The 11,962-nt window shown below is 39.7% G+C and overlaps 4 protein-coding genes across 6 annotated transcripts; 2 read left to right on the top strand and 2 right to left on the bottom strand.

The window, feature by feature from the left end:
- On the bottom strand, window positions 1-1,075 carry LOC120731441 (phospholipase A2-like). 2 transcript variants are annotated; one of them, XM_040028436.1, is made up of 4 exons: window positions 992-1,075; window positions 673-829; window positions 443-570; window positions 1-198 (listed from the first exon to the last, which is right to left on the bottom strand). In XM_040028436.1, exons 1-4 carry the CDS (start codon window positions 1,029-1,031, stop codon window positions 74-76), a joined length of 450 nt encoding a protein of 149 aa, XP_039884370.1. In that variant the 5' UTR covers window positions 1,032-1,075; the 3' UTR covers window positions 1-73. The 2 variants fall into 2 exon arrangements, with proteins under 2 accessions (XP_039884370.1, XP_039884371.1); XM_040028437.1 differs by having other exon boundaries at window positions 673-842; window positions 992-1,027.
- Window positions 1,076-5,804: 4,729 nt separating this feature from the next.
- pla2g1b (phospholipase A2, group IB (pancreas)) lies at window positions 5,805-7,432 on the top strand. Its single transcript, XM_040028438.1, has 4 exons — window positions 5,805-5,936; window positions 6,088-6,229; window positions 7,007-7,140; window positions 7,261-7,432. The coding sequence occupies exons 1-4, from the start codon at window positions 5,888-5,890 to the stop codon at window positions 7,377-7,379; spliced, it is 444 nt and encodes a 147-aa protein (XP_039884372.1). The 5' UTR covers window positions 5,805-5,887; the 3' UTR covers window positions 7,380-7,432.
- Window positions 7,420-9,195, bottom strand: asgrl1 (asialoglycoprotein receptor-like 1). 2 transcript variants are annotated; one of them, XM_040028434.1, is made up of 7 exons: window positions 8,852-9,192; window positions 8,690-8,773; window positions 8,489-8,575; window positions 8,336-8,386; window positions 8,112-8,251; window positions 7,905-8,020; window positions 7,420-7,783 (listed from the first exon to the last, which is right to left on the bottom strand). In XM_040028434.1, the coding sequence occupies exons 1-7, from the start codon at window positions 8,919-8,921 to the stop codon at window positions 7,630-7,632; spliced, it is 702 nt and encodes a 233-aa protein (XP_039884368.1). In that variant the 5' UTR covers window positions 8,922-9,192; the 3' UTR covers window positions 7,420-7,629. The 2 variants fall into 2 exon arrangements, with proteins under 2 accessions (XP_039884368.1, XP_039884369.1); XM_040028435.1 differs by lacking the exon at window positions 8,690-8,773 and having other exon boundaries at window positions 8,852-9,195.
- Window positions 9,196-10,483: 1,288 nt separating this feature from the next.
- LOC120731443 (cytochrome c oxidase subunit 6A, mitochondrial) lies at window positions 10,484-11,953 on the top strand. Its single transcript, XM_040028439.1, has 3 exons — window positions 10,484-10,614; window positions 11,495-11,637; window positions 11,746-11,953. Exons 1-3 carry the CDS (start codon window positions 10,515-10,517, stop codon window positions 11,830-11,832), a joined length of 330 nt encoding a protein of 109 aa, XP_039884373.1. The 5' UTR covers window positions 10,484-10,514; the 3' UTR covers window positions 11,833-11,953.
- Window positions 11,954-11,962: the final 9 nt, after the last annotated feature.

Below are 11,962 nucleotides of genomic sequence, written 5' to 3'. Positions count from 1 at the left end.
AGTGCTTACAAATGGGAAATAGTGAGTACTGAAAAGTGACAAATCAATCTTTCTGCTGTGGCGGGTGATGTGATCAGTTGGCACAGTAAACTGAGTGATCCAGGTTCTTGTTTTCTGGGTTGTATGTATTCTGCGCAAAGCAGTGAGCCGCAGCACGATCACACTCGCACACAGCAGCTTGACACGTATCGTTGGCCGCTGCAGAGAAAGAGCTGTGTCAGCACATGAATACACAACTTCACAGTAATAGCTAAACATCTAACACATTTAAACATTACAAAGGTGGTTCCATACATACATGGACAGTTGGAAATTTGTGATTTAAATACATTTTTTAAAACCCAGAACATTAGAATTTAACTATTTCTTTTGCCCAAAATGTGTGTGTGTGTGTGTGTGTGTGTGTGTAAGCCTGTTTAGTAAGACTCAGTGACAGTGTTACCTGAGCAGGTCACTCTTTGATTATTGCAGGTAAAATCGAAATCAATAATGTAAGGAAGGTCTTCAGCATCCCCGCATCCAGGAATCTTTCTGCTATTTGCATAGCATTTATCGTGAATTTGGCAGCACCTGCAAATGGATCGGGAGGAGAGAGCATGTTTGAGACAATGTCAAGTTCCCTTCTATTTCAAAAACTGAAAACAAGTCTGATGTGTCGTGTCTGATTCCTACGCATCCACTCCATCTCGGGGGGTCCCCTTCCCTCCGAAGCCACAATAGCAGCCGTAATTGTTGTATCTTAGAGGGTTAACACCGGGCTGGGCGCACTGGATCATCGACCCAAAATGCCACATTGCCTTAGGCAGCACTGCACCACTGACCGCACAAGCTGTTAGGACGTACTCAAAAAATCGATTAGGAGAATTGATCTATTTATATATATATATAAAATCTCTTGTAAATGAAAAACAACAACAACAACTTTTAAAGCGATACAGTCATTGTGTAAAACACGACTGATAATAACGTACATAGGCTTTTTCATGCTTACCAGTGAGAAGCAGCAGCAGAGGAGGAGTAATCATATTCATGGTTGCAGTCACATGAACCTGAAATTTGGTACAGCCTGCTTTTATAAGTACGGGTGAGAGGGGGTGGAGACATCTGTCAAAGACTAACATCAAATCTGATGCTCTGTTAGGCCAGCACACTTTGTTTTTCTTGTATTTCATTGGTAGAACATAACAGCATTTACTCAGTTTCTGTACTGTGTAAATTTAAGGTAATAAACCTCACTTTAGTATTTTTATGACATGCTTCTTAAACTTTGTTTAAAAAAAATCCATATCAAAGTTTCAGTTTATAATTTATGCTTTTATATATGAACCACCAAATGGTACAGTTCAATCACATGTGGAAAGCACAAAATAAAATAAAACTGAAGCAACAGGTGAGAGGTGAACGATCAAAGGAGTTTATTTCATCCACTAGTTGTTTTTGCAGCAGCAGTGAGTGGTGGGATGGATAAGTAGTCAAACCATGCACTACAGTGAACTTGAACTAATTTATGGGCAGTGGGCACAAAGGCTTGTTATAGTAGGACGAAATGTGATTGGACAGTTAAGATCATTCCCTCAGCAGACTGGTGAACTTGATGTGAACCTGATGAGTAAGAGCAGACCCCAGAATCAGATTTCAGGTTCAATTAGAAGATCGGGGGATTAAATGCTATGAAAAATAACTTGATGTTTGTTAAATTAAAAATAAAAATCTAAATGTTCTTCCAAATGTTCAGCATGAGTATATACAAAAAAGCCATGACATTTTGGGACTCTTACAGCACATCGTCCACCTTTTCTGCCAGAAAATAAAATCCATGCCACGAGACCAGCAAAACCCTTTAAAAACCAGTTGGAGTTGGTACTAACTGCCCCTTTCAGACGCACTCTGACACGTACAGATATGCTCCGTTCACTCTCAGAACAGCTCTGCCAAACACAGTTTAAACACCTGTCAGAATAAACCAAACCAAAGTGCAGTGCCATTGAAAAAAGAGGAACTGGCAAAAAATCCTGACAACCAAAAGAAAACTCTGTATAATGGCTTCACTAGTAAAACACAGATTCAAGTTCCTTCTATAAGGAAAACATTCAGAAAACGTTTATAAGAGCAAAATTATGGAGAATACCAATGGATCATAAAAGGTCTACAAAAAGCCTCTAATTACAGAGTTTATAAAATACAGAAGGTTACATCAAAGATATCTGGATACTGTGTGCAGCTGAACGCATCGAGAAGAAAAGAAGGTGGCACTTTGAGCATTAGTAAGATCTATTAGTAAGGTATTAGCAAATACTTAATTCATCATTTATACATCATTACTGCTTCTTAGTATGGCATTTCTAAGTACAGGTATGTTTATCCATCTGTTACGTTTAGGCTGTTTACGTTTACAGCTGTCACTGCAACCGCATCACTGCTAGCAATAATCATAGTCATAATAATATATGTGCAGTAATAAACTGCTAAGCAGGACTAATGCTGTATAAATGATGGATTAAGCATTTGTTAAAACCTTACTTATATCTTTCTGATGCTTAATAGTGTGACATAAGTGGCATTGCTAAAAAAACAAAACGTCAGTGACCCTTTAACACACAATTTCAGTTTGTACACAAATGAAAATAGCTGAAGTTATAACACTGTACAGAAATAGAGATCGACACCAAGTCACAAGTGATACAGTTACAGGCCTGTTTCTCTACTTTTACAACTCTTCAAAATACTGGACGAAGTTGTCATTAACAGATGAGAACAAATTAATTGATAAACACAAAACAGCTCCGGTTCTTGGTCACAACAAAAACAAAAACGTTTGTGAACCTGGTTTTGGAAGGATAGATATATCATTATATCTATATTTATCAGATAAATAAAAAAAATTTCTTTCTCTCTTTTGTGGGGCGAGTGTAGACAAGTATTGGGGGGATGTGGGGTTAATGGTGATCAGGGTAAACTGGTTTTGAACATGTGGGAGGGATTAATAAGTGTGTAGGTATTCCTTCCTACTCTATTTTGGACTTGGCAATTGAGTTGGTATTTCATGTCACGTTTATATTTTATGTGTATATGTTGATTTGTTTGATTTACATGTCTGGAGTAAAAGGTTATCACCATCATCATCATCATCGTCATCGTCATCAAGGAGGCAGTCAACATGTACAAATATGTCACCGTCTGAAGGTCAGTGAATGACTCACAGCTCAGACATTCATTTGATATACTGTGAAGACTGTATATAATTAAAATATTAATTTAATTATATATGCATTACATAGAAATCTTAAGGTTATAGCACAAAAAACATAATGTGAGATGAGACCTTGGTGACCTCATATCTGGCTTCAGGGACGTATTTACGGTTATTTATGGGGTTAAGCTTTCATCACCATCACCTGCCTTTATATTTTATGCACATTTTTATATAATGAAAGTTTGTTACAGAATTTTTACTTTTAACTGAAAAGTTTTCTTCTACTTGCCTCTATTATACGGTTGGTCTTTTCTCCCTGGTCACTCTGTGTTTCCATGAATTTGAATTATTGGAAGTTGAATTAAAAATAACTCATCAGCCTCACAGCTGTGTAAATAGCCAGCACTTACCACAGTTCCCACAACTTTCCACGGCACATTTCTGACGTGGGGTGTTTTATATGTGTATCTCATAGTGTTGTCACAAAAGGAAGCAGAACATGATGATGAATGTGCTGGACCTTTACAGCACACTGAGTAATTAAAAAAAATAAAGTGATGCATATTAAAGTACGGCTGACAAAATTACAGTTAGAGCTTTAAAAACGGAGAGAGATCAGTATCAGTGCCAGTATCAGAGTCACATAGAAACCTCTCCTCTAGGACTGCTGACAAATCACAAAGAGGACATCTATGACAAAAACAAATGTTCTCACGTGGAACTCTGCGGGTCACGTGAGTTTATTTTAATTAGACTCGATTTTTTTCCCTCTACTGTGCAGTTTACATTTGTCAAGCTGATATTTACTTAGGTATTGCCAAAAGCATTTGCTCGTTTGCTTTCACACGTATGTGCACTTGAGTGACATCCCATTTCTAATCCACAGGGTTTAATATGATGTCGGCACACCCTTTGCAGCTATAACAACTACAACTATTCTGTGAAGGTTTCCACGAGGTTTAGGAGTGTGTTTAAAGGTCAGCAAATATTTGTGGAAACCTGACATAAGTAACATGCCAGAACCTCAATGCAGCATTAAGATAATCCCCCAAAGCTTCTCTTAATCTGCTTGAATTATTTTCTATAAATTCATTCTTCTTGCACTGTGCTACTGCTGCACAGTAACTATTGTAAGTGACCACAGGGAGGCAGTATAACAGCCTCCCTGTGCTGAGGGAGCTGGAGACCCAGCCCTAACCCTAAGTTTTTTGAAATTCCCCAAATGTCCAAGAAATAACATCCCTCTACTCTTTAAAGACCTCTGCATTTTTTAATCAACATCTTTGACATCTTGGAAATCTTGAAAACATTCTGGAGACATTACATGCTAAAATGTGACTGCTCTGTAGTGTAGCTCTTATTTGATTCAGTGAGCAATGACTGGTACTCCAGGCCTGGAGGCTTTAGCACACCTGCTGGTGACTGTGACAGGCAACACTGCTGAGCCTATTTACGCTGTCTGTGTCCGTGCTGTGACCGTAACTGCTGTAAACAGCCTTGCTTCACAAAGACCCAAAGAGTGGATCAAAGAAAACACAAAAATGATCTCTGGGAGACTCACAAAAAGCAGCAGTCTTAAAAGCATCATTAATAAAGAGAACCACCAGCAGAGCCATGACAGTTAAGTTACACCAGGATACAACCGTTCAATAGGACCGTTGCTGTTAGGCTTTGCTCTGTTGCACCAGTAAAACAACTGTATTCACTCATAGATACTTTGAGATATGTGGCCTTCTGTGTTTTCATGTTATGCTCTCTTATTTTGAACAAAACTGCTGCATGTATACTAAAGCTACATATACTTGAGTGTTTCTCTGAGCAGAAGCAATAAAAAGACAACAAGCATTTCCATTTCCTGTCTCCAACATGACTCCTAAAAAGACAGCATTTATCTTCTCATGGACTCCACTAGTAACCTATTATGTGCTCCATAACTCAGCACGAGTCGTCCAGTTGTGGATGTGATTCCTCGTGAATGTTCAGGAAAAAAAATCATCTCTGTCATTCTTAGCCTAATTTCCAGGCAATGTATGATACTAGAAGTGATGTGGTAACAGTGACTGCTGTACACGGTGTAACAGCAACAGAAGGATAATTATCACACACTAAGGAGGAGGAATGGTGAATTAAGCACTTACCAATACTGCACCAATACCTTACTAATATCCTACTAATGCTTAACAGTCTGACATTGTTATAAAGTTACCCAATTACCCTATTTGGGCTTTTTAAAAAAAGATTTTCCTGAATAACGTGGTCTATAATGTATTTCTACATTTTCTGCTTACTCTGTGCTCCCTTGGGTTTGATTACCTGGAGTCAAATTAAAACTTGAACATGCACCTGTGTAAATAGCTAACATTTGGCACAGCTCTCATGACCTTCGGTTGCACCTTGCTTGTGTTCGGTGTGCATATAAGATCAAAGGAAATGAAACTTTACACAACAGAAAAAAAAAATCAACCAAATATAAAAAGCATTAATGTGTTTGTGCTTGCTCTTATATGCATGTGATTGTGTATGCACCTGTTGCTTATTTACAATACATGTGGATCCATATACGTTGTATAAGGTATTAAATAAGGGACTGGATGAGTCCCAGCAGCTGGTCAAAGCAGGACCACCTCTCAGTTGGACGGTCAATATAAAGCAACAGCTTTACCCCAAAGACCATTGAGACACTTCTCCAGTAAAATGCATCTGAGTCATTCTCTGCTCATTGTGCTCTTCGGCCTCCCAGCTCGTAAGTTTAAAAGTATTTGTCATGACAGCTCTCTTTCAGTGAAACTGATATCAGAAAATCTCCCAAGAGGCTTGAGTTTTGATTTTGCCTGATGCAATGCCAGACAGTTCTGGGATGTGAACCTGCTACATGTCTCTGTTGGGTCTCGTAGTGCTGGGTTATCGAGCTCTGTGGCAGTTCAGGTCCATGATCCTGTGCACGGTACCCGATAGCTGGCCAGCGCTGGACTACGCTGATTACGGCTGCTACTGCGGGCTGGGAGGCTCTGGCACACCTGTTGATGAGCTTGACAGGTAAGATTGCTGGAGTCGTACTGCTCATGCTGCCTGCCACGTTCTGTCCCCCAGTGAGATATCCACCTCTGAGTCTCCCACAGTCACTGTGAGTTATACGGTGTATCGCACAAAGTATTTAAACAAACTTAGCAGGAATAGCAAAGAGTTTATGTAATCCAAGTGGACGCTTCTCACGAAATGTATCAAAAAAATGTCATTAAACCCCAGAGTGTTTTTCTGCAGTCTTAATATCACATGTGAGGAGATTTCCCACAAACTGCACAACTGCATGATTATTACTTAGCTGAACACAGGCTGGAAATCTTTATTCACTCTAATCTTGGTCATGGCAGACACGAGTTAAACACAAACAGTAGAAACCACATGAGGACCACAAAACTACTTAATTCATTATTTGAACATTAACAGTCCCATGAGCCTTTGTGCTCACAGTAACTGTTTCCTCAGAAAAGCCATTCAGTTGTTTGTGTAAATTAAATCTGTTGCATTAATGGAATTTAGCTAGGAATTTACAGTGTTCAGTGAAAAGCGTTTCTTGTGCAACTTTGCTTTATTATCTCTTTTTGTTTTATTAATTAAAAGCTCATTAGATAAAATTGATTAGTGAACTCAAGGCGTTAAAAATGTCTCCATGGACTGAGCCGCACTGTTACAGACATATTTTTTAATGTTTGCTTTTTGCTTGTTATAGACACAGATAGATATAGATAAAGAAAATTAGTAAATTTTAAAGGGTTGCTTTAATGGTCTGATTGTGTCATGTGTGTGTTGTAGGTGCTGTCAGGTCCACGACCAGTGCTACAGTGATGCCATGCAGCACGATGACTGCTGGGCCATCCTGGACAACCCCTACACTGAAATATACAGCTATAACTGTGACAAGGCCAGCAAAACTATCACCTGCCTGGGTGAGTGTTAACAACAACAGCAGTGTACTATCGATCAACCTTGTCTACAGCTGGTAGTTAGATTTTCTCTTACTGTGTACAGCAAACACTCAACCGTCTTCTCTGCCTTTCCCCTTGTAGATGACAACGATCCGTGTGAGAAATTTATCTGCGAGTGTGACAGGAATGCAGCCATGTGCTTCGGTGAGGCTGGTTACAGTGAGGAAAATGCTGACATCCCGAGTGACCGCTGCCAGTGAGCTGAAGAGGGCATCATCAATTGAAAAAATAAAACATCAGTAAATGAATAGAAGTGCTATTGTTTCCATAGCTATTTATTTATTGTCCAAGAAAAGACTTAAAGACATACATGAACGTTTCATCTATTTCTGTGACACATCAGCACCAGTAACATCTTTTCCATCATTCTGGACTCCTGCCTGCCATGCAGGGTCGGCCTTGCTGGCGAGGGAGGGGCGGGGTTGTCATCTCAGGGCGTTCCCCTGTTCCTCATGCCCTTTTCTCACAGATGTAGCGGTACGTGATGTTACAGTCGGCATCATTCCACAACCTGCGTTCACGTCTTTCAGGCGGATGAAGCTGCCCGCAGTCCTCTCCATTCTCTCTGTAGTCCCAGTTGTCTGGCTGACCTTCATCCCAGAAACTGAACACAATCAGAAGAGGGAGGAGAAATAATGATGCCACACACAGTGATGACTTCCTTCTGCCTCGATTTGTTCCTCCCACTCATCTGTCTTTACATTTATTTTTTACATTTCTCTTACGTTGGGGTTGACCTGTAGTCAGTTCCGTCCACCCAGCTCCACTGTCCCTCGTGATGTCGTTCCACGAGTCCGATCCAATAGATATACTTGATTGGAACAATTCTGGAAATGTAGTCCTAGAAGTGATTAAAAAAAACCCTTTGTTTAAGACTATGTGTGCTTCTTAACTGGCATGTTCACAGCAAGCTGATGTGATAAAGAGCTCACCAATTCCTCCGCAGTGTTCAGAACCAGCAGGTGTCCTCCGTGTGCTTTGCACTGCTCCTCTGCTTTGCTCCAGGTTATACTGGTGATGGATACCAGGTAACAGCTACTCTGGTAAGACACCCAGCCTTCGCTGCATGTTCCTATTATGATAACGATTAGCATATGTTGACTGTAAAAAGAAATAAAATCTGATATAAATGATTTAAAAGCATGCAGTTTAATACCTCTAACTGGGGTGAGCTCCTCTAAGGCGTCACTGTGAACTGTCATCTCGCCTTAAATGTGGAAAACCACAAAACGACAGCGCAAGATTGTGAAGAGGAGTAAAAGGTTTATGTGTGCACATATTCAAACCAGATATCATTTTGTTTTTTAACCTGAACTGAGAGCTGATGTTGTTCCTCCATGGTTCGTTTTCCCAAGATACTGTTTGAGATCTGTGATTTCCCTGCTTAACTGTGAAACTTTAAGATAAAGGAATGATAGAAAGAAAAAGGTTAGATTCTTATACAGTTATATAATAATATATGAATGAACCAGCTTTACTTGACTGTGGTCACTGTGGACTATAGTCGTACATTTGATCCCAGTTACCAGCAGCAGAATCAACAACAGCAGCACCAGCAGGCCATAGAGCACAAAAATCACAATCCTCTTCATACCTACAAACATTAACCAACCAAATCACTGGAAACTACTGGAAACTACTTGATTAAAATGAAGTGACGTGAAAATGTTACCTGTCTTTGTGGTGTTTTCATGGACAGAGCTTCTATCCAAAGATCCAACCTGGTGATACTGAAGCTCCATTGCTGAAAGAAATCAGCTGATGCAAATGTGTGCATAAGTACTTAAAGCGCAGTTACCAGGATTCAGTCTAGAGACATGATCAGACTACAAGAGGTTAACCAAATGGTTCTTGTTTGTTTTTACACCTCATATTATGTTAACTATTAATGGTTCAATAAATAGATGCTGGTCTTTTAATAGTCTAAAAGCAAACACTTTCAAAGGTGTACAGCTAAAATTTGAGTTATTGTAAATTTAAATTATGTAAATACTTGTTGTATTTATTGATATTTAGATGATTACATTTATAACCCCCTGTGTCATGCACTAGTCTAAGCCTGCAAAGCCATATCAAGAGCAAACAATCCCAACCAATAAAACTTATCACTCACCTTGATCAGCCAGAGTATCTGCGTATCTGGACTCTGACCATGCAACCCCACAAAATCCTCCCCTGTTTAAAGAGAAACACATTCCAGGCACAGGAGACGTTCATAATGTGTTATAGTTATTTAAGGTTCATGAATCATTCTCTTGGGGTGAAGTTGAGAGAATTTAGGGGCTGTAACAAAAAAAAAATGAAAGTAAAAAAAAAAACTAGCTACAGTGGTGTTGGGGATCTAGTCAAATTTGAGTGAATTATAAACACAGAAAAGTACAATCAGATTTTGATCCACCATGCAATACCATGTGGAAAGGATCCCAAACATTACTGGAGCAGCGTGACAGACTACTTAAAGAAATTAGAAGAAAGCTTGCTTAAGACAGTTCAGGCTGTGCTGAAGAATAGAGGTGACTTTCAGGATCATTAGAAATATTTTTTTCCCTCCATATAAACTTTATTGCATGCTACATAAATTGCTGCACATAGGCTGCTGGGGGACTCCCATGATGCATTGAGTTTTTCCTTTCCTTTCACCTTTCTCACTCACTATGTATTAATAGACCTCTCTGCATTGAATCACACTTGTTATTAATCTCTGTCTCTCTTCCACAGCATGTCTTTTATCCTGTCTTCCTTCTCTCACCCCAACCGGTCGCAGCAGATGGCCCCGCCCCTCCCTGAGCCTGGTTCTGCCGGAGGTTTCTTCCTGTTAAAAGGGAGTTTTTCCTTCCCAATGTCGCCAAAGTGCTTGCTCATAGGGGGTCATTTGATTGTTGAATTTTTCTCTGTATGTATTATTGTAGCGCCTTGAGGCGACTGTTGTTGTGATTTGGCGCTATATAAATAAAATTGAATTGAATTGAATTGAATTTTGCATTCAATATACAATATACAGAAACTGAGGGGAGGCTGAACTAAATTAAATATAACAATATTTTACAAAGTTACAAAATATGAGAAATACCTTTAATAAATACAAATAGCCCAATTATAAATATTCAGGATATTATAGGGATTAAATATATACGAATGATACATATAGAAAACCTCACACCACATGAAATCAGAGAAAACAGATCACGGTTACAGCTGTGTTGTTTTAATGTGAAATGCAGGCTGCAGTTCTCCATCTCGCCGCTTGGTGACACAGCAGAGCTCACAGTTGTCCGGCCTTTACGTCACGCATGTGTACAAACCTCTTCCGGTCTATTCGTCAGCCAGAAAGGAAAATGGCGGCCTTTGGACGTTTCTCTCAAGTGTTGCTGAGGTCTTCTTTGACCCAAACCCGGCGTCACCTCTCTGCCGCTGCCGGACACGGCGAGCAGTCAGGTAATTATAACAGTCTATTTTACACCAGTGGTTGCATTTAATTTGTTTTGGCTTTAAGACGACCTGTTATGTTGGATCTAGTGACCTTGCTGAGCTAGCTAGCATTAGCATTAGCAATGCATCCTTGACAGGAGAGCACGTAGTCACTGCCCCCCGAAACGTGTGATTTTCTTGCATTTGTTGTTGTCTGTGTCTCACAGCAGCGCAGTCTGTTAGTTAACATGATTTAAAAGTGGAGCAGTGTGACGAACAGCATGTCTTACGAGCTAAAGTGCAACAAAAGATGAAAGGATAGTCACAAAGACACCTGATAATCGTTATGACCGACAGCTTGTAAAGGAAGTATTTATTTCAACACGAGAAAGGCGGACCAGTGTTAAGATAAAGAGAGGATAGGCATGCGTTTTGAGCAGGAAGGAAAAGGACAGCTTTGAACTGAATTGACTTGAGTTGAATAATTGTGGAGATACAAGGAAGTTGAACTGTTCTTGTATAAATGCACAGTTAATTTTGCATTTCGCATTGACAGTCTTTTAAAAGAGAGACTTTAAACCGTGTCTAACTATTCAGTAAGTGAGGTCATATCTTACAGAATCTTATCAGAAATCTTACAGCTGAAAGTAACAACATGCATCCAGTGGGGCCTTTTTATATGGTGTATTTTTGGACCAGATTTGAATGTAACTGTCTTTTAGTGAGTTAAACTGGTTGTATTTCTTGGATTTAGTTCTGGTCAAGGGCATGCTCTGTCGACTGTCTCAGGGGCATTCATATGATCTAACAGTGTCAGATGTCAGCACATTGTTATCGTTTTACTTCTCTTTCGCTCTTCTTTCTATTGTTACTTGTTAGTTAAATAATTCTGATTTCTTATCCCCAGGTAAGACCTGGAAGATCCTCACCTTCGTGGTTGCCCTTCCAGGTGTTGGAGTTTGCATGTTGAACACATTCTTGAAGGAGCAGCACCACAGCCATGAGCAACCAGAGTTTGTCCCCTACACCCATCTCCGCATTCGCAGCAAGGTCTGACTTCATGAGACTTGTAATTTTAAGTGCTGCCTTTAAAACAACAACAACAACAACATTATTTTTGACTTAATTATGTTTTTCTTATGCTTCCTCTCCCATTAGCGTTTCCCCTGGGGTGATGGCAACAAAAGTCTTTTCCACAACCCACATGTGAATCCTCTTCCTGATGGCTATGAGGGACATGAGTAAAAAAAAAACCTCCAGATGTCACAGATGGGATCAGTCTTTGTTAAGCAGTTGTTATTGGACCACACTCCTATTCACAGTTTACTCTTTCCTCTTTAATCGTTTTACCTCTGTGCTCTTAACACAGGGCACC

The sequence above is a fragment of the Simochromis diagramma genome, unplaced genomic scaffold, assembly GCF_900408965.1.
Source record: "Simochromis diagramma unplaced genomic scaffold, fSimDia1.1 OVJJ01000781.1, whole genome shotgun sequence".
Lineage (NCBI taxonomy): Eukaryota > Metazoa > Chordata > Actinopteri > Cichliformes > Cichlidae > Simochromis > Simochromis diagramma.
The sequence above is the reverse complement of the archived record's forward strand: the minus strand, read 5'-3'. Positions and strand labels throughout refer to the sequence as shown.

Bases quoted from the DNA above. Each gene is read 5' to 3' on its own strand.
- LOC120731441 (XM_040028436.1), bottom strand. From the start codon at position 1,031: ATGAATATGATTACTCCTCCTCTGCTGCTGCTTCTCACTG. The intron at 571-672 runs GTAGGAATCAGA...ATCCATTTGCAG, and splicing joins CCCCGAGATGGAGTGGATGC to GTGCTGCCAAATTCACGATA. The intron at 199-442 runs GTAACACTGTCA...CTTTCTCTGCAG, and splicing joins TCAAAGAGTGACCTGCTCAG to CGGCCAACGATACGTGTCAA.
- pla2g1b (XM_040028438.1), top strand. From the start codon at position 5,888: ATGCATCTGAGTCATTCTCTGCTCATTGTGCTCTTCGGCCTCCCAGCT. The intron at 5,937-6,087 runs GTAAGTTTAAAA...TGGGTCTCGTAG, and splicing joins GCTCTTCGGCCTCCCAGCTC to TGCTGGGTTATCGAGCTCTG. The intron at 6,230-7,006 runs GTAAGATTGCTG...TGTGTGTTGTAG, and splicing joins CCTGTTGATGAGCTTGACAG to GTGCTGTCAGGTCCACGACC.
- asgrl1 (XM_040028434.1), bottom strand. From the start codon at position 8,921: ATGGAGCTTCAGTATCACCAGGTTGGATCTTTGGATAGAAGCTCTGTC. The intron at 8,387-8,488 runs GTTAAAAAACAA...TCCACATTTAAG, and splicing joins AACATCAGCTCTCAGTTCAG to GCGAGATGACAGTTCACAGT. The intron at 8,252-8,335 runs GTATTAAACTGC...TTATCATAATAG, and splicing joins GGAGCTCACCCCAGTTAGAG to GAACATGCAGCGAAGGCTGG.
- LOC120731443 (XM_040028439.1), top strand. From the start codon at position 10,515: ATGGCGGCCTTTGGACGTTTCTCTCAAGTGTTGCTGAGGTCTTCTTTG. The intron at 10,615-11,494 runs GTAATTATAACA...TCTTATCCCCAG, and splicing joins CGGACACGGCGAGCAGTCAG to GTAAGACCTGGAAGATCCTC. The intron at 11,638-11,745 runs GTCTGACTTCAT...CTCTCCCATTAG, and splicing joins ATCTCCGCATTCGCAGCAAG to CGTTTCCCCTGGGGTGATGG.